Below are 21,164 nucleotides of genomic sequence, written 5' to 3'. Positions count from 1 at the left end.
ATGGCAAGCGGCAAGGCACTGGATAAAAATATATCAACATAAATATTATATCTATGTACCTAGTACAACAATCGTCGTCATATTTCACTCAATTTCCATAAATATTTAATAAATACACCTTAACCTTCCCTAGACTTCACTTCACCCATTAGAGAAAACCGTATGAAAATCCGTTTGGTATTTTTTGAGATTATTGCGTTCAGAAAGACAGACATACAGATGGAGTGGGGGGACTTTGTTTTATAATATGTAGTAGTTATAAATATGTGCCTTTGAACTTATAGCATCTACGTCCTGGGACAATAAATAACAATATACACAAACGTACACACACGCAAGCACACACGCGCGCGCATGCGCACAAGCGATTTTTTCGCATTAATATTAAGCAAGAATGTTTTTTACTGTAAATATTAATACTCATACGATGTCTTTACCCTTAATTTTTTTTTCTCAAGTTTCGTATTACAAAAATATAATCCTATGTATTAAGAAAAAACTGTACAACCATTTCTGTAACGCTGTTGATTGTCATGACAAGTAAAAATAAATAAATATAATTTCTATTTTTTAAATAATGAAAAAGAGTTGCTACTGAGTTTCTTGAAGAGTTATTTGAAAACGGTGGTACAGACATTTAATTTCATTCCCTTCCCCAAAAAAACATACACTCACCCAAAAAATGTACACCCTTCACTCGTTTTTCAGCCAAACTGTAATACTTTGGGTCGTTGGGTTTCGGTTTGGAGTGATAGGCAAGTGCAACAAAAGTTACAAGTAAGTAAGGCATTTAAAAAAAGTTAAAAGTGCAGTGGCACTTAGTATCAGGCGTATCATTTGATTTTCGGATCCCATATTAAAAAAAGAGAGGAGATGACTTTAGAACACGTGAATCCTAATAGATGATTGTTTCTCATCATTTGCTTATTGGAATAACCTGGTGGACTAAACTCCAAGTACTATCTTTAAGATGAGAGGAAAGCTAGGCTTTCCAGCTATAGGATATTTACAAGCTGTTAAGTTACTTCTCCTTTACTAAAAAAGAAACAGAGCCACGGACTCCTGTATATAATAAAACAATATTGATTACAGACTGTTAATTACATATTTTTCGGACAACCTTGGCCTAGAATTATAGACCCACGAGGCAGGCAATTAATAACAGTATATATATACTGTTACTGTATATATATATATGCATTCTTATCTACTCGTATTTACTTTTAATGAAATCACTAATATACGCTGCTGTGCTGATATAATGCGGAATTGAATAACAAAAAAATAACATTTATATGATTAGATGAAAGGAAACTCAAATAAATTGTATGAATAATTCATTTCGCTGCACACAAATTTTGTTTTATAAAATGTATTGAATGTAAAATTGCTTTAAGCGTGGAAATAATTTTGTTAGCTTTTATTTTAATAATATTTAAGAGATGTTATTGACATACGAATAATTTATTTATTTTATTTAAATATATCAAAGGGTCGTTTTGATAATCATCAGCGAAATATCAGGCGCGATTCCACTGCACCACAGTACAGCACATCAATCGTTCGCCATAGTCACACTTCTAGCAGTCTGTGTGCCTGTTGCAAGTTTTTTTAAGTACCTATTCGATAGCGTATTGTATGGAAACAGCGCCGTTTAGTGACAATTATCGGAACTCCATACAAATCACGGCTACCGTCAACGCAATCGATTAAGTAAAAACGTTCGAATTAAGCACACTGAAGAATTCTCGAATTCTCAGCGTCATGAGAAGGTGACCTGCAATTCCTGCACCCCCTCATCACGGTTTCAAAGAATCAAATGAAAGGACATTTATTTTCTCAAAATATCTTACAAATATTACTTACAGAAAAAATGCGATATTGCCATCCGGTTTGAACGACGAGTAAAATAAAAGCCTATAAATGGCCCGCACAAAACACAGCAGGTGTTAACACAGCACAATAAACACAGCAGGTGTTAACCTCTCCTTATTGAGGAGAAGGTGTGCTTTCTCTACTAAGTTGAACCGATGCGGGTGTACCAGCCAGTGTGAGTACAGGGACATCTCAGTTTCCAAGGTTTCGCATTGACGATGTAGGGGGATGTTAGTATTCCTCACAGTACCAATGTCTATGTGTAGAATCACCATTTATCATCAGGTGGTCCATTTGCCAGTCTGCCTACCTATTTTAAATTAAAAAAAAATGTTCTTATGGACAACTTCAGTAAGCAACTTGGTTTGTGTTGTAATCCCTCTATAAAGATTAAATATAAAAAAAATGCTGTCCTTTCATATCATTGTTATAATTTGTACATATTTATCAACGCGATAAACAAAAACAAATTGATTTTAAAATGTATTAAAAAATGTTATGCATGTGTTGTTAGTTTTTTGTCTCGGTGTGCATGAAATATCTGGTTAGTATAAAAAGGGAATTTAAATATTAAATAACTACATTTTATTTCGAACAATAACTGCATTTACATCTTTGAAGTAAGTTCTTTGGCATTGTAATATATATCTTTGTCAAGTTTTTTTTTAATCTTTTTAATTCAATCGTGCTTAATTCAAACGTTCAAATTTTAATATTTTCACTTTTTTTAAACTTTTAATAAAAATATTATTGTTAAGTTGATATTGTGTTATAAGTGGATATTAGTTTTAAGTTATAAGTGGATACTGATAGTTTCAAAAATATAATAAAAAATAAAATAACGATGGACTTACCAATCATTCACAGAAATTTTTTTCAAGACATTGAAAAAATTCACTCAGTAAGAGTGAATTGGCCAACTGTTGGTTACCACCGCCTATTGACATTGGTGCTGTAAAAATATGAACCATATTTTATTACATTGCCAATTTGCCACCAACCTTTGTAACAAAGATGTTATATACCTACCAACGAGGGAACACAAGAGATTTTTGACAATAAGCAGTGTAATGCTTTTATCTCTATTCAACAAAGAATGATACCTGGAATTAATTACACTAGCCCACTCACCATACAAATCGTAATCAATCGTAGGCAATCCTATTTTTTGGCGGTTGTATAAATGCTGAGTAGGTTAATCAGTAAATGTTGCTAATATTATATATAATTTAGAAATATATATATAATTAATATGTACAATAATATATTTTCAGTATGTATAAGCTTATGATTCTGGTGATGGCTGCAAGCTGCATTGTGGCTGATAATCGTAGGCGTTTAGCACCATCAACAACGACAACGACAACAGAAAAAGTTATTGAAGTTTCCAGTGAGAAATGTGATATATTGAAGAATGATCACTGTGGCAGCGTACCCTCTGCTAAAGGCCCCGGTTTTCCAGCCGTCGTCACTGGAGGCCTAGGTGTCGCCCATCACAAGCCTAGTGGCTAAATGAAGACTTGAAAGATTTGTTTCCATTTTCAAATAAAAACCGATAAAATGACATCTCCGATTAAAGTGTTAATATTATTACAACAATTTAGTTTAATTGTACGAAGTTTTGACCGATACGGATTAAAAGTTGGTGACAATATTGGTTATCGCGCTTTTCTATCTGCCCTGTCCATGGTTTCTTATAAGATAGATGGGACGGACAATTGAGCCACCTGATGTTAACTACCGCCCTTAGACATCACTGAAAGAAAAATTAACCGTTCCTTAAATCACCAATGCACCACCGACCTTGGGAACACAATGGTTAACGCATTTTTTTACACTTAATTTTATTTTAAGATTTGTGTTTATAATTTATATCGTACTTGGCGGTGAAGGAAAACATCGTAAGGAAACTGCATGTATCTAATTTCACTTGAAATTCTGCCACATGTATATTCCACCAACCCGCATTGGAGCAGCGTGGTGAAATAAGTTCCAAACCTTCTCCTCAAAAAAAGAAAAGGCCTTAGCCCAGCAGTGGGATATTCAAGGCTGTTACTTAATAACTTTTACAAGTTAATACTTAATAATTAATATTATAAATACCATAGTAAGTTTGCATGTTACGCGATCTTGATATTTTCCATACACATTGTCTGGAGTACAGATTTACACAGGGTACTAATTACTTCCCCCCTCCGACAAAGCCGCGAGCGAAACTCTTTTTTATAATAATACCTATCGAAATAAAATATAAAAATAATGAGTTTGATAGTTTTTTTAATTCGCTTATCAAAACGTGAAATTTTGATAATAGTAATTATATAAATATAAATTTAACTTTTAGTTCATTACGTTTAAAATGTTTTAATTAAGAAATCGAGATTTATCGAATTTATTTAGATAATGAATTACAAAGGCATACATATCATGTTTAGCTCGCAAATCTTCATAAAAAATACTAAAATATACACAGCCAACATTATATTAATACAATCTCAATAATTACTAATGAACGGGAAGTCACGATATGGTATACAACTTATATCACTTCCTTACCCAAGATTACTATTGAAGACAATAGTAATCTTGGGTAAGGAAGTGGTAATAGTTTTCGACAGTAGAACCCAGGATCGATAGGAGAAGCTAGTAACTTTATCATATCTACTGGTGATAGGGCTTTGTGCAAGCTCGTCCGGGTAGGTACCACCCACTCATCAGATATTCTACCGCAAAACAGCAGTACTTGATATTGTTGTGTTCCGGTTTGAAGGGTGAGTGAGCCAGTGTAATTACAGCCACAAAGGACATGAAATCTTAATTCCCAAGGTGGTGGCGCATTAGCTATGTAAATGATGGTTGACATTTCTATAAAAAAAAAAACCATACCCAGAGAACCGGTTTATGTGAGATTTGTCCCTATTAAGCTCATCTCGACAGTTCGGAGGTTGCAGGATCGTTTTACCAATGTCATTCTCTTGTCGTACTATACTCTTGACTTGAAGCTCTCTTTGAAAAAGAATAATCTTGCGTCCCCCCACTCTTCATTTGCACTTTGTACGAAATGTACCAGTCGTGTAGGTAGCTGCTGACGATCGCAAGTAGAGGGTGACATAATGGTACACAAGCCCTCCTGATCCCTACACCAAGTGTAATATAGATATAAACCCGTTCCAGAATGCAGTCATTGTCGTCGCGATTTTTCGAGCAAACAAGTGATCACAATGTGAACTTAGCTTTATAATTGCTAAGCTAACTATATATATATATGTTGTAATTGTAATTCGCTCATTCGCTTTCGGAGTCCATCATGGCGTGGGCATCGTTGAACATAGTGTTACTTTTAATAATTGCTTTTGATCCTGGCTTCTCATTTTCATTGGGTAATTATAATTTACATAATATCACTACATATTTTAAAAGAAAGTACACCCACCGCGTCTGTCTGTTTGTTTGAAATTAACGCTATAAGCTCAAAAACTGCAGAACGAATTTTCAAGCCATTTCATGAATAGTTTTCGCCAATCATAGGATTCATGAGAAAGGTTTTTGTATAATTCATTAAAGTTTTGTTTTGGTTGAAATATGACTTTGAGTGTGAACGATTAAGCTATGATTAATGTCGGATGATTATGATTACTTAATATTTGCAGGTGGAGAAGAAAATGTGTTAAAATTTCCGACAGAGTATAGCATACGAGGAGAAATTACAAATCTATTCACCGGTATTATAAAGCCGTTTGAATTCTGGTGAGATATAATTATGTTCGAATGTGTTTAGGAGGGGGTGACTCGATTTGTGGCTCATTGCTTACATTATTGCCTAATATATCTGTAATGTCAAAAGCCGAGACGGATCAGAGGCGATTTACATATGTATCTTAAAAGTTTAGAGGTTCAAATCCAGGCGAGCACAAAGAAATTATCTACTGTTCATGTTATTTTGAAGAAAATTTGAGGTCTATTTCACAACGCTGCTTCATTGCGGATACGCATATAGCAGAATTCAATCAAAGAAGAAGTAAAGTCTCTTCTCGATGTTTCTCCGTGACGGTAACTTAGAGATGAATAACAAATTAAACACATGATAATTCAACGGTTCGAATCAGTCAGGTCACTTCGGTATACATTCTGAAGTGCACATTTATATTTTCATTATAATTTTAGGTACAGCGCCGAATTGAACATGTCTCGTATAGACTATTACGGAGGGATGGTGATGAACTATTACATCGCCGAAAGTGAAGAGGATTATGGTAGAGAATATGCGGTACGAAGTTTATTGTGTTTTTTTTAATAGTTGGACTTAAATAAATTGCGATAGGGATATAAGAATTGCTATATATATAGGCCTCTGCATCTTTGACAGATGATTTAAGCGGCATCGCGAAGGCACTTGCGTTCATGACTGAAAAGACCAATGCGAGAGAGGATCCCCCGGCCGCACTTCCGCAAGTGTATGCGCCCCCAGATGGGCGGGGGTTTGAAGCCCGCTCATAACGCCTAGTGCGTTTTTCTTTTAGTAGTTTAAACCAGTCATTGTCATGCTTTGATTGACCTTCGTAAATAAGGCGTCGCCACTTGGCACGGTCCTCTGCCAGTTCCTCCCATCGATTGCTAGGGATGTTAAACGCAACCATATCACGCTTAGCGCAATCTTTGTAACGGAGCATAGGCCGCCCAACAGACCTCTTTGCATCCACAACCTCTCCCAGTAGTATTTGCCTTGGAAGACGGGTCTGCTCCATTCGATGCACGTGTCCCAGCCACCGTAACCGTTTTTTTTTTGAGAATGGCCATGATGCTAGGCAGCTGTGCCTTGCCTAGAACAGACTCGTTTGTCACGCGATCCTGCCATGTGATGCCCAGAATGTTCCGAAGACAGCGCAAGTGAAATGTGTTTAGTCGGCGTTCTTGTTTTGCGTACGTTGTCCACGTTTCTGCTCCATACAAGAGTGTGCTTAGGACACATGATTGGTAAACAAGCATTTTCGTTTTTACCGTAAGGTGTCTGTTATCCCAAGCCCTTGAACAGAGCCTCCCGAACATAGAGGCTGCTTTGCCGATGCGGAAGTCGATCTCTGCATCAAGCGAGAGATTGCTCGACAAATGCGACCCAAGGTAGCAAAATTTGTTAACCACCTGTAAAGGTGCGCCGTTAAGCAAGATGACTGGTTGCTCTAAACATCCTTGCGCTAAAATAACGGTCTTCTTGCAGTTTATGGACATTGAGAAGAGGTCGCACGCTCTGGCAAATTTGTCCATTAGACTCTGGAGTTGAGCTTGGTCATGAGCAACGAAGGCAGCGTCGTCAGCGAAGAGGAGACTATCTACAAATAGGTCCTCCCTGTAGCGTTTGGACTTGAGCATTGAGATGTTGTACAGCCTACCATCGGTTCGCGTGTGTAAGTGGACGCCTTGCTGTTCATCTCCAAAAGCAACCTTCAGAAGCACCGAGAAGAATATTCCGAACAAGGTGGGGGCCAGTGCACAACCTTGACGAACGCCACGGCGTACGTCGAATGGCGTGGATGCGTTGCCATTGTGCAGGACGGTGACTTCCATACCTTCGTGGAACGATTGCACTATCCTTAGGAGTTTTGGGGGGCATCCAATTCTGACAAGAACCGAGTACAACCCCTCTCTGCTCACGGAGTCAAAAGCCTTATTTAGGTCTACAAATGCAATGACTAGGGGGGTATGTTGCTCCCTACACTTTTCTTGTAGCTGTCTGAGTGAAAATATCATGTCGACAGTTGACCGTTGGGACCTAAAACCACATTGTGCTTCAGGGTATACGCGGTCGGCGAGCCTTTGTAGTTTGCCTAAAATGGCCCTGGCAAAGGCTTTACCGACGATGCTAAGAAGAGATATACCGCGGTAACAGTTGCAGTCGCCACGATCGCCTTTGCCTTTATAAAGAGTGACGATGTTAGCATCTCGCATATCCTGAGGGACGTAGTTTTCTTCCCAGCACTTAGCCAGGTGGTTATGAAGGATGGGCAAGAGGCACTCAAGCTTGACGACTTCGGTGACAACATCGTCTTTTCCGGGGCTCTTTCCGCATTTGAGCTTCTTGACGGCCAGATAAAGTTCCTCTACTGTGGGTGCAACGTCTAGCTCGTGCCAAGTTGCCAGATTCGGGACAAGCTCCATTGCTTCTGGCTGAATATCCACTGGGCACGAGTAGAGCCCCTTGTAGTATTCTACCCATCTTGCCATCTGACGGGTGCTGTCTGTTATAACAGAACCGTCGGTTTCCTTGAGAGGTGCCGTCTTTTTTGGAGTAGGTCCAAGAGCTCTTTTGATGCCCGCGTACACCCCGCCAATATCCCCCGCGTTTGCGCACGCTTGGATGCTTTGGCAAAGCTCTGTCCAATACGCATTTACAAAGAAGCGCGTGCTACGCTGGAGTGAGGCTTTTGCCTTCGTGAGATCTTTACGCGTCGCATCGCAAGGGTTAAGGCGAAAATTTAAAGCGGCTTGGCGTTTCGAGTCAATCAAGGGAAGTAAGTGCTCCTCGTTTTCTTGAAACCAGTCGTAAGATTTTGCCTTTTGATAGCCAAAAATCTTGCCTGCAGTGTCAGTGAGAAGAGACTTGACTTTTTCCCATTCGACTCGCGCTGATGCCGTACTATCCCAAGTTGCAACTTCTTCGCGGACGAGTTCCCCAAATGACTCCACTACTTCCATGTCACGAGTCTTGAAAAGATTTATCTTTTTACGACCGGGTGGCTTGGAAGAATGGACTCTTCTAGGGACAAGTCGGACTTTAGTAGCAACGAGGCTGTGATCGGTGTCACAATCGGCACTGTGAAACGCCCGCGTGTGGAGCGTTTCCCGTAGATCCCTCCTTCTTGTAAGAGCAAGGTCTAATTGGTGCCAGTGTTTAGATCGAGGGTGCATCCACGAGACTTTCCGCATCATTTTGCCTTTAAAAAAGGTGTTGGTAACACACAGCTGGTGCCTTGAGCAAAACTCCAACAGTCGTTGTCCGTTGTCGTTAAGCTTCCCTATGCCGTGTGCACCGAGGCATTCAGGCCAGGCTGATGTGCCCTGACCGACGCGGGCATTAAAGTCACCCAAAATATGCAGTCTGTCAGTTGGATTTACCCTGCGCACTGTCTCATCGAGCTGGCCGTAGAATTGATCCTTGGTCTCGGGTTTTGAACTAAGCGTCGGTGCGTAAGCGGAAATTAGCGTGACAAAGCCGCTTTTTGTGTTTAGACGCAAGACCATAATTCGCTCGGAAACGCCTACAGGTGTTTCTATGGCGTTGATGAGATGGTTTCGAACCGCGAAACCTACACCATGCTCTCGTGTTTCCAAGGAACTCTTGCCCTTCCAGTAAAAAGTGTAGTTAGCTTCACGCAAAGACCATTCGTCTTCAGTTCTGGTCTCTTGTAAGGCTACAATATCAATATTGAGCCTTGTAAGCTCCACGTCGATACTGTAAGTTTTGCGCAGTTCTTGGGCGCAATCGGAGCTTCCGTAGGTGTTCGGGAAGCCTGTCCTCATCGTTCGGACATTCCATGTCGCAAAGCGCATGTAAGCAGCGTTGGTGTGGGTTTTGGGATTTATGTTCCTTTGAGCAGGTGGTTAATGTCACAGCGTCAACGTCTAGCTGTAAGGCTTGTGTTCCGTTCACCCAGGCGGAACAAGTTAACGCTGAGGCGGATCAGTACCTTATTGATCGGGGGCTGCCCGACTTAAAGCAGGCGGTAACTGATCAATGGATCTACGATGGATCCTCCTACTGTCAAGAGTGGCCCCTGGCGTCCGCACTTACGCCTATTCGTGCTGACTTATAACCGGTGACTGCCACTCTCCGTGTTGTTTTCCACCTGCAAGACAGGTGAGCGAAGTGTCCTCTCCGTGGATGCTGCTACGCCTGGGCCTGGCGACTTTATGGCAACACGGGCTTGCCCAGTACCCATGCCACCCTCTCCTCCTCCCCAGCAGGATCCGCAGGAATGACGAGTCAATACGTGTGGTGCTGGTTTGGCCGCAGGTGACTGGCTTACGCCTAAACGGAGGCACCGCTCCGGGTTTAATATTAGTTTTCCTTCTTCTTTGGCGTGACGCTGGGATAATTTTGGGAAACAACGTATCAAGGAGAGGGGTGAGGATACTGTGATCACGGAAGATACAGGAATGTGACACTAGTAGCTAGAGCAGTCCGGGGTCGCGTACCCGTAGTGATTCCAACCAGCTATCGGACAGATAACTGGTAGATCCACCCTCTGGACTAAAGAATTGCTAATGAGTATTGAAATCTGTAAAAAAATAAAATTGGAATATACTTCATTTAAGTATAAGATAATATTTTTAATTGATTAGGAATTCTACATTCTGCTCTAAAAACAAAGTTTTAATTTTAGTTTTTATATACACTTGATATTAAATACACTGTTTAACAAAGAAACGACAATTAAAGTCGTTTATTTGATATGTCAATTCATTTTTATAATATTTTATCAAAAACATGCTGTTTTATCTACCGTGTTGGCTATCATGTCATTGACAACGCCATCTATCAAATACATAGGTAATAATACGGTCACGGTTTTACCGACAAAAGAGTGCTGTTGGTACAGCGCTTGTTTTTCTTTACATAAGTAACTTTTCCAAGCGCTTTAGAGTTCTGGATTGTAGCCTTGGGTTAGAAAAAAAGCAATTAGTTTTTTTTGTGAAAAGTATCTCAAAATCTGTCCCAATTTTGGCCAGCCAGCCCTCATCACCAGTGGAAATGGAACCGACGATACATGTGACCAACATCAACAATTACAATAATTATATATGAATGTTACAGATATATCCAAGGACCACAGATGAAATGACAAGTGAAATTGTATGCGATGAAGACACTTGGGAAGGAGAACAAAAGAATCTAATGACCTCAAGTGAAAACTTTACATATTTTGGTAAAATATATAACTAATAATATACAGAATTATAACTTACTAGTTTTTGGCAACAGCTTTGTCTTTGCCCGCGTGTTTAGTTGGGGGCTCAAGTGCTAGGAATAAAAAACTAGCGAATGTTCATTGTTGAAGCTTACGGTTGCTTCATACCAAATTTCATTTAAATCTGTTCAGTGGTTTAGCCGTGAAAGCGTGACAGACAAAGTTACTTTCGCATTTATAATATTAGTATAGATTAGTTCATTAATTATTAATAATTAATTGATAGGTCAGGTCAGACAAACAAATTATTTGACCGCTCGTTACTAACGAATGCATTTTCCATGCGTTCCTGGCGATCGAATAGCTAATTTTTATATAAAATAGGTTGGCGGACAAATTGATTACTTGACAATAAGTAGTCATATCATCCGTCCATAGACATGGGCGATGTAAGAAATATTAAACATTCCTTATATCGCCAATGTGCCACCAACCTCGGGAACGAAGATGTTATGTCCCTTGTGCCTGTAGTTACACTGGGTCACTCACCCTTCAAACCGGAACACAATAATACTAAGTATTGCTGTTTAGCGGCAGAATATGTAGGTAATATATGGGGAATAGCTCATACCTACTAGTAGACGGGTTTGCATAAAGCCTTACCATTTGGAACAGGACCACAATATTATGTATTTTACGCAGGCGAAACAATTTACAACGATAAGAGTGTGCAAATCTGGAAGTACATAGAAACAGATGGTGATGATAATACTAAAGAAGAACAAACTATATACGCGTATAAGAGCACGGATGGAGACTATGTACCAGTTTTGTAAGTACATATGGTATTTTGCTTATATAGGACCAATATATAAGGACACTCACTGTCCTCTATCGACGGTGTCCTCAGCCGAGGTTCGTCATCACATGAGGCACTTATAGGACATGTGTACTTGTTTTGTTGTGTGTGTTAGCCTTTTTGGCTCCCAACATCTGGCTAAGTATTTTCAAGACCTCGACAGCGTCACCAAGCAGGGGGCTTGGTGACGCTGTCGAGGTCATTTTGGCCAAGAGCAACAGGTCATTTTGTAAAGAAATAAATTAAATTGCATATATTATATTGCCGTCGACGCTGAAATCAAAATAATTGTATTAATTATATATAATTTTTATGTTCATATTTAGTTTGTCAAGAAGAGCGATGGTCCTTGCCCAGTAGTGGGACATGTACAGGCTGTGACATTATTTTATTTTTTGATTCAAATGCCATTCTACAGATCCTCTCATTGTATTTTTATCTATACAAATAAGTAAAATTAATGTTTTTGACAGTGATTGCAAAATAACTGCCTTTCAGTTAATAAATAATTTTTCTATCTGTTTGTTCTGGGTAACCATCCAAACGAATAAAAATTACAAAAATTATGATAATTATTATAGAATATCGCTGTTCCGATTTCATCAAAATCGGTTAAGTCTACCTAATGTTATAAAAACTTACACACTTATGTAGATTATTTAGCGGCTATTTAGTTAAACACTGATTCTGTCTTTCTGACATCATTGAATTGGCATCCGAAAGACTAAGACGCACCATGTCAAATTCGAAAATCTTTATTCAATATAGAAGTTTTACACTTACTTATTGATTGTCATAAATCTACCACCGGTTCGGAAATAAAACCCTCAGACCTGAGAAGAACCGGCGAAAGATTTCTTACAATTTACGTAATATACAATCATAGAATTGTATTTTTTTATTTGAAATGGCCTGGAGGCGTTCGTTTCATTCGCAAGGTGAGCAATCATCTAAAAAGTCATTGGTTGTGTAATATCCTCTAGCTCACAAGTGCTCCTTAACGATTCTTTTAAATTTCACAATTGAGTTTTTGAATGTTTTCTGGGATCCTGTTGTAAAAGTGTATACATTGTCCCATAAACGACTTACTAACCCTGTGTAATCTGGTCATAGTGGTTGTAAGTTTATACTTGTTCCTGGTGTTAACAGTATGTACGTCACAATTTCTGGAAAAATCTTTTACGTTTTTGCGTACATACATAACATTATCAAATATATATTGAGAAGCGACAGTCATTATTTTAATTTCTCTAAATTTATACCTTAGTGAATCTTTTCGGCCCAGGTTATAAATTGCACGAATGGCCCTCTACTGCAGTACAGAAATCGTATTAATATCGTCTGCATTACCCAAGAGTAGAATGCCATAAGACTTTATACCGTGGAAATATATACTATATAAATATAACTTAAATAAACAAAAAAAAGTATCAATTGCTTATATAATCAACCGCTAAACAATATTTATAAGTAAAGCCGTTATACTTTATTCTGTATGCCGTAAATATTTATTCTAGCTGCATGTTTTTAAATAATGTATATATAACTATAAAATAACTTCTTATTTTATTCAACAGATACGAATCGTTACGACATAATCTCTGGTCCGGTGCCTTGGATAGTCACATAATAATCCGTTACTTCAACTTCAGTCCACTTGATGCGGGAGAATTAAACCTAACTAACGGTAATATTTAAATTATAATATATAAAGGAGCTGAGATGACCTATTGGTTAAAACCCGTGAATCTTAACCGATGATCGTGGGTTCAATACCGGGCAAGCACCACAGAATTTTCATGTGCTTAATTTGTGTTTAAAATTCATCTCGTGCTTGACGGTGAAGGAAAACATCGTGAGGAAACCTGCATGTGTCTAATTTCATTGAATTTCATTGAAAAAAGCAGCGTGGTGGAATAAGCTTCAAACCTTCTCCTCTAAAGGGAGAGGAGGATTAAGCCCAGCAGTGGGGCATTAACAGGCTGAGTGTGTATTTTTTTTTAAATGCATAGGTTAGCGCTTGACTGTTATCACACCTGATGGAAAGTGAAGATACAGTCTAAGGTGGAGCGCGCCTGCCTAGAAGATGCCTATTCACTCTTGACTTGAAGGTACCCATTTTGTAGGTGTTGAGGAAAACGGAGGTCGGGAGAGTATTCCAGACCTTGGCGGTGCGTATCAGAAACGAGGAAGCAAATCGTTTCGTACGTGTCTTAAATACGTCAACTACGTACGGATGCAGATATTTTCGATGCCTCGCAGTTCTGTGGTAAAAAGGTGACGGAGGAACCACATTAAATAGTTCCTGAGCACACTCCGAAATATATCTTGTAGAATACCGATAGGCAGGCAACCTTACTAAAGTAAAATAAGTTATAAATAAAGCAAGCGCAATAACAGTAGCACTGGCTCTCGACGTCACCGCCCAACGGTGACGTAAATTCCATCGCGCACCGAGAAATTCGGTAACTCTTTTCTTTGTCGCACCTACAAAAATTCGAATTTTTTACCAGCACACGTGTTCCCCTCTTATCTTATCCCTTCAAACCAGGCGTGAAGAGACATCTTACGGATCATTCTTTCCGACTGTACTGGCCGTCGTCCTATTTGGACTCTAGTCCAGTAGTAGTGGTAGTCTACTACCACTTACCATCTATTGGAATGGAGTCATTTGCCTTCCCGCTAAACATATATATATATAAAAAGAACTATTTTGTGTGAACAAACTTGAAAGCTATAGTAAATTAATTTATGTAATAATTTTGATGGAATAAATGTTATAATGTTATTATATCATTTTCTGCCATTTCGCTATCGTGTGCTGTGTTGTATTGAGTTTGTTCTTACATAATAGTTCTACATGTCTTATTTTTTTAATTAAAACAAAACCAGTTACTTCCATTAAAAAGAGGGTAGTTTTATAATAAAATAAAATGTATTATTTGTTTTCAGTCGAAGCGTGTAAGGATACCATCAAGCGGGAGCACACTAAGCACAAATTCAATGATCTTCATGAACTTTCAACGGACGTCGATGATGCTTTTCTAAGGTGTGTATATTCATTTACATAAAAACATTTATATTAAGATACAAATCGAATTTAAAAGAAGCTACTATACAAATCAAAAATCGTTGGCAAGAATGCCTGAATTTTACTGTTGAATCGCAATTCAGATAATCTGGACGAAAACTAATCAGCCCTCCACTCGCAGTCTCTCAGTAAAGACAATTTATACGTTTAATAAACATGTTTTGATTATCATTCCGAAGTATATGTGTTTTAACTTCAAACGGAACAAATGTATAATTTGGAATAATAAGTATTTACTTGATAAGAAAATGGGTTAAATTTTAATTAATTAACTGTTATAGTTTCAAAATTCAGCACAAAAAGAAGTATAAGGTGAACGAGCATGAGATGAGAAAGCAAATATTTAAAAAGAATTTAAGGTAATTACGTTTGGTTATATTTTTTTTTAGTTTTATTATTCTTAATTCGTGTCCGGTCATTATTAGCGATGTAATGAAAATTGCTCATAACAAGCCAGTACAATAATAACATCAATAGTACAGTAACAACCTGTTAATGTCCTACTGCTGGGCTAAGACCTCCTCTCCCTTTTGAGGAGAAGGCGGATCTCCAATGCTGGTTGGTAGAATACACATGTGTCAGAATTTCAGTGAAATAAGACTCATGCAGGTTTTCTGACAATATTTTTCTTCACCGTCAAGCACGAGATGAATTATAAACACAAATCAAGCACATGAAAATTCAGTGGTGCCCACCCGGGCTCGAACCTACGATCATCGGCTAAGTTTCACGCGTTCTAACCACTAGGCCATCTCGGCAATAATTACATCATCTACCGTAACCGTACCGTAACAGCCTCTGAATGTCCCACTGCTGGGCTAAAGGCCTCCTCTCCTCTTTTTGAGGAGAAGGTTTTGGAGCTTATTCCACCACGCTGCTCCAATGCGGGTTGGTAGAATTCACATGTGGCAGAATTTCAGTGAAATTAGACACATGCAGGTTTCTTCACGATGTTTTCCTTCACCGTAAAGCACGAGATGAATTATAATCACAAATTAAGCACATGAAAATTCAGTGGTGCTTGCCCGGGTTTGAACCCACGATCATCGGTTAAGATTCACGCGTTCTTACCACAGGGCCATCTCGGCTTGTATTGATTATGTATTATTACATAATACATCATCTAGTGAAATAATATTTTAATTCTCATTGTCAGTGTTTATGGCTCAGCGACCATTATTGCAACTAACATATTTAATAGATATAAATGCCTTTTTTAACGCGCTAATCTTCACAAGGAACTTCTATTGCGATTTGAGAAAATCTTTTCACTTTAGAAAATTGTCGTTCAACGTTTGTGAAATTAATGCTTTTTAAGTTTATAAGCAAAAAGGTCCTATTTATTGAGTCCAAAATCATTGCTACCAAAAATATTTACAATATTATGTGTTTGTATATAACAATAAATGTATTATGTAAAATTCTAGACGCGTATTAGAACAAAACCAGAAAAATCTTAGCTACAAATTAACAATCAACAAATTCTCTGACCTTACTGACGATGAACTTGGGTACCTTTTTGCGACAAGACCCTCCGATCCCCATGATTTGGGATCAATGCCCTTTCCTCATACCATAGAAGAGGTTGAAGAAATAGCCCAGGATTTGCCTGAGAATTACGACATGAGAGTCGAAGGCTTCATCAGTTCTATTAAAAGTAAGTTCGTTGTATTTTCTTCATGTCCATCATAAAATGACAAAAGAATAATTATATTGTAATATTAAGCACCTTTGGTTTCTGATGAAGAATATGTTGGTGTTAAGTGCATTAATACTATTGTGAGCTTATCGCCCTGATAACACAAATGCTGGTGGTAAAAGCATTACAAGAAATAATTGGTGTATGGTGGGTCGCAAAAATCAAATGAAAAGTTATAATATACGCACCGCTGTACTGCAATAATATGGGTATATTATTATTGATACAAGTTGAAAAGTATTTATTATATAAATATTTAAAAATAAATGTAAGTATTTTATAATATAAGTAATTTAAAAGCTATAGTATATGATTTATCCCGATCAAATACTGTAACTACATACAATAAAATCGTCATAAGGTTTATAGATGTGTATCCGAGAAAAAAGTATTTATATAAATAAATAAAAATGTAACCTTTATTATCTCTTAGATCAAGGTTCATGTGGTTCGTGCTGGGCATTCGCAACCACGGCAGCAGTGGAGGGTGCGCTCGCCAGAAGCAATGGAGCTCGCAACCTTGATCTCAGCGAGCAGTCACTAGTCGACTGCGCTTGGGGGTATACCTATTTACTCTTATATCTATTTGGTGTTTGTACAAGCCTGCTGGGTAGGTACCACCCAATTATTACATATTCTAACGCCAAACAGTTTTTCTGGTTGGAAGGTGAGTAAGCCAGTGTTTATTATTTCTTATGGTGCCAATTTCTATGGATGGTGGTGACCACTTATCATCAGGCGGCCCATCTGCCATAACGGTTAAATATTTTGAGGAAAAAAAAAAGAAATAATTCAACTAGCTTTCGCCCGCGGCTTCGCTCGCTTGTTAGGAGGGGGGTTGCACTTGTTAGATAGAAAAAGTAGTAAGTATTGCCTTGGGATTCAAGTTTGCTTTATAATAAATTTCATCAAAATCGGTTCAGTGTTCTAGCCGTGAAAACGTAACAGACACAGAGTTTCTCATTTATAATTTACTCTACACGACTGGATTGTATAAAACACGATTCAGATTCTGTTAATTAGTTGTCTGTCTCGTTCATCTAGTGCGTAGCTTAAAAAGCCTTTACTTATTCTAAAAAACAGAAATAAAATTTATGTTTTAATGTATATTTATAATAATATTATAAGGAGAAAAAGTTAATTTGTTTGTAATAAACTCTGAAACTAGTGAATCGATTTTAATAATACTAAGAAAAGATTTTTATAAACTTAAAAAGCTTTATCCATAAATAACAGCTGTATTTAATATAAGTAGCACTGACATTTCAATATGTATTCTTATTTATTAGTCACAAGCAAATCCACACGGACAAAGTCTTTGGGTACAGCTAGTCCAAACTAATATTATAAATGCTGAAGTAACTCTATCTCTCTGTTATGTTTTCACGGTTAGAAAACTGAACCGATTTTGATGAAATTTGGTATGAAGCAAGCTTGAACTCCGAAGAAGAAAATAGGCTTCTTATACCACCAACATCTCCGCCCTTACCAAAGATGGTGAAGCCACGGACGAATAATAAAAATTTAAAAAATAGTGAGTGAGAGTAACACTCGCTTACAACCTTCAAATTGTATACTAATTGCACCAAAATTAATTGAACTCCAATAATACGCAATAACTTCTAGATATGATAACTATGGCTGTAAAGGAGGAATGTTGGACAGAGTTTTTAAGTATGTCTTGAAACATGGCATTCCAACTGAGGAGGACTACGGCTTATATTTGGAAGAGGTAAATATTAATTCAGATTTATGTGTTTACAATATAATCATCTAACATATTCGTATTATATTATATACATATTAGTAATGATGATGTTCTCCGGACGGATTTCGGCCAAGGCGATCAATCTCGAGGGAGGTTGGCCAGCTGTACAGATATTTTAGCACACAAGTGTACGCGCAAACCACCCAAACCTTTGGGTTTGGGTGGTTTGCGCGTACATTGCCGAGATGGCCTAGTGGTAAGAACGCGTGAATCTTAACCCATTATCGTGGGTTCAAAACCCGGGCAAGCACCACTGAATTTTCATGTGCTTAATTTGTGATTATAATTCATCTCGTGCTTGACGGTGAAGGAAAACATCGTGAGGAAACCTGCATGTGTCTAATTTCACTGAAATTCTGCCACATGTGTATTCCACCAACCCGCATTGGAGCAGCGTGGTGGAATAAGCTCCAAACCTTCTCCTCAAAAAGGAGGAGGCCTTTAGCCCAGCAGTGGGACATTCACAGGCTGTTACGGTAAGTGTACGCGCAAACACAGACCAACAACTATCAATTCTCTCGCTCTCACAATCCGTTGGGATGTCAATCCGACACGATCAGCGCAGTCGATGAAAGATTTGTGATTTGAATTTCATTGCAACAGTCTGATGGTTGATAATCAGGTGTGACCGGAGATAAATAAGGCATAGAGCTGATTAGTTCCAGTGTTTTCAAGAGCTGTGACCACGAATTTGTTGTGCGTGGTTTGGTTTCTATTAAACATTTATTTTCATTATAGAATGGCTTCTGTGCGATTGATAACATGACCGACGTATACCGCATCAGAGGATTCGCTCAAGTATCCGTGCTCAGCGTCAACGCTATGAAGGTTGCTCTCTATAAATACGGCCCAGTGACTGTTGCTATCAACTCGTCACCAATAATACAATATAGGAATGGAATTTTTTATGATCCTGATTGGTAAGTTTTAATTTGAGCGGTATTTTAACATCTAAACAGCACTACTTATACCTGTTGTTCGGTCCCGAATAAGCACAATTGAGGACACAACTTTTTAGTTCCAAAAGTTGGTGCCGCTGGTGATACGAGGTGTGGTTAATTCTTCTTATAGCGCCAATGTCTATGGGTTGTGTACTGACTGATGTGTTGACTACTTACCGTCGTGACAAATTTTTCAGTATGAATAATTATTATAGATAAAAAAATTTGAACTATTTTATATATTTTATTATATACATATATTTTACTAATGGACCTTTACTTCCATGATATATAAAGTAATATATTCGTTCGCATAATATGCTCAATTTATTTCAATTCTAAATGCAAAGATTCTTAATATCATTTATTCTGAAATATAATAATATTATATATATGACAGGGGTTAGCGAACGACTTACTATTTTTTATTGACGGGAGAACTTCATTTGAGAAAATGATTAAATAAGAAAGAACTTCAGATTTAATTAAGGTCTATTCTGTAAGAACCGACTCGAAACTCACCGCAGAAAACACTCGTTAAATATCAGATTTGCGACATTGACCATAATAATTATAACATTTTAAGAATACATGCATCAAAATATGTATCGGCATAAGTTGGTTGAACACTTTACGGGTGAGTAATGAAGTGAGTTCTTACAGAATCGTACTGCTGAGTGAGTTTAATTGCGACTTTTCGTAGGCAAATTTCCGCACAGGACCGATGCAAGTTTTACATTTATCCTGTAGTAAATATCAATGACGATTTAAGAGTGCTCGTAAGAACATCGATAGTTTCCAATGTTTTGATAATGATGAGAAATTGTTTCGATCGAGTTGTTTTGTTGTTGTAGAAAAAATTGATCTTACGAAATAAGTTGAGAACATATCGTCATGACCTTTTGGAAGCTGTTTGTTATGGTCAAATGTTGTTCTGTATTCGAGGTAATTTGTTATTTTTCACAGCAACGAAGACCACTACAACCATGCCGTGACCGTCGTAGGTTATGGTGTTCGAGATGGTGCTACGTATTGGATCGTGAAGAACTCCTGGGGGGAGGACTGGGGGGAAGACGGATACGTGCTCATCTCAGCTACCAACAATAACTGTCATATATTAGAAGAAGCCTATTATCCGATTATCTAGTCTGATGAAAACGTTAATGAAAAATATCGTTTGATTTCGTTTAAAATCAAACGAATCCAAACGATAATTTTCAACTGCTTATAGAGGAAGTTTTTTGTACTGTTCTATCAATTAAAGATTATGTTTGATAAGTTATAACATTTAATTTCGAAACACAAAACAAACACATTTTAAAATATAAAGTACAATGAAGATAAGATGCCAGGAAGGAAAAAATTTGATTATCAAATTTCTCTATCAGCGTATTTAGTGCGTTTTTTTTACTTAACCGATAGCGATTACGTTAATTGCGATCTATATGAATTCCGATTATTGTCACCAGACGGCGCTGTTTTCATTTCAAAACTCGCACTAGTTACGATGGTATGATGTATTTTTCAAAACAGAGAAGAAACCATTTTTTTTTTGGAAAACGTAGTACATTTTTCTGTCGTCAAATTATACATTTACTAGATGACTTCAGTACGTTAGCTAGCCTGTTTTATGTTATGTCAGATTTTTTGTGTTAGAGACATATATAAAAACTTTTGTTATTATGTAATTATATAGCGTAAATAAATTCCTAGCGTGCAATCATTAATATCTGATTTTTATTTGCCTTCCGCCTCCTCTCCGTGTGCTTATAATTCATACATAGTTACCACACCTATTGGCTCTCTTAAAGTCGAAATCGAAAAATCTTAGAAGTTTATGTTATAAAATAAATATGTTTCAAAATTTCAGCTTTCTCTACTCAATAGTTTTGCGTTGATGTCAGGTAGGACAAATGACTTATAATATAGACTTATTATGACTTTATTTTGATTTTTTTATCTCGTAAAGTTCCGCTTTACAATGTGTCTTTGCTGGTTATCACTTGCGTTCAAAATTAAACGGGTTCC

The 21,164-nt window shown here is 37.6% G+C and overlaps 1 protein-coding gene and 1 long non-coding RNA gene across 2 annotated transcripts; both read left to right on the top strand.

The window, feature by feature from the left end:
• The first annotated feature begins 2,455 nt into the window (after nt 1-2,455).
• On the top strand, nt 2,456-3,534 carry LOC126777138 (uncharacterized). Its single transcript, XR_007670015.1, has 2 exons — nt 2,456-2,495; nt 3,150-3,534. It is a non-coding gene; the product is annotated as an uncharacterized LOC126777138 (long non-coding RNA).
• Nucleotides 3,535-5,171: 1,637 nt separating this feature from the next.
• LOC126777061 (cathepsin L-like proteinase) lies at nt 5,172-20,857 on the top strand. The gene is made up of 13 exons (XM_050499921.1): nt 5,172-5,255; nt 5,526-5,622; nt 6,040-6,142; nt 10,685-10,796; nt 11,481-11,610; nt 13,215-13,324; nt 14,590-14,686; nt 15,010-15,087; nt 16,156-16,385; nt 16,861-16,987; nt 18,054-18,159; nt 18,934-19,115; nt 20,103-20,857. The coding sequence occupies exons 1-13, from the start codon at nt 5,183-5,185 to the stop codon at nt 20,281-20,283; spliced, it is 1,626 nt and encodes a 541-aa protein (XP_050355878.1). The 5' UTR covers nt 5,172-5,182; the 3' UTR covers nt 20,284-20,857.
• The last annotated feature ends 307 nt before the right edge of the window (nt 20,858-21,164 follow it).

The sequence above is a fragment of the Nymphalis io genome, chromosome 22 (genome assembly GCF_905147045.1).
Source record: "Nymphalis io chromosome 22, ilAglIoxx1.1, whole genome shotgun sequence".
Lineage (NCBI taxonomy): Eukaryota > Metazoa > Arthropoda > Insecta > Lepidoptera > Nymphalidae > Nymphalis > Nymphalis io.
This window is presented reverse-complemented; position numbering and strand designations above follow the sequence as displayed.

What these genes read in the sequence shown, in the direction of transcription:
- LOC126777061 (XM_050499921.1), top strand. Translation starts at nt 5,183, where the DNA reads ATGGCGTGGGCATCGTTGAACATAGTGTTACTTTTAATAATTGCTTTT. An exon ending in GGAGACTATGTACCAGTTTT is followed by an intron (nt 11,611 to 13,214) that starts GTAAGTACATAT and finishes TTTATTCAACAG; the next exon opens with ATACGAATCGTTACGACATA. An exon ending in AGAATTAAACCTAACTAACG is followed by an intron (nt 13,325 to 14,589) that starts GTAATATTTAAA and finishes ATTTGTTTTCAG; the next exon opens with TCGAAGCGTGTAAGGATACC.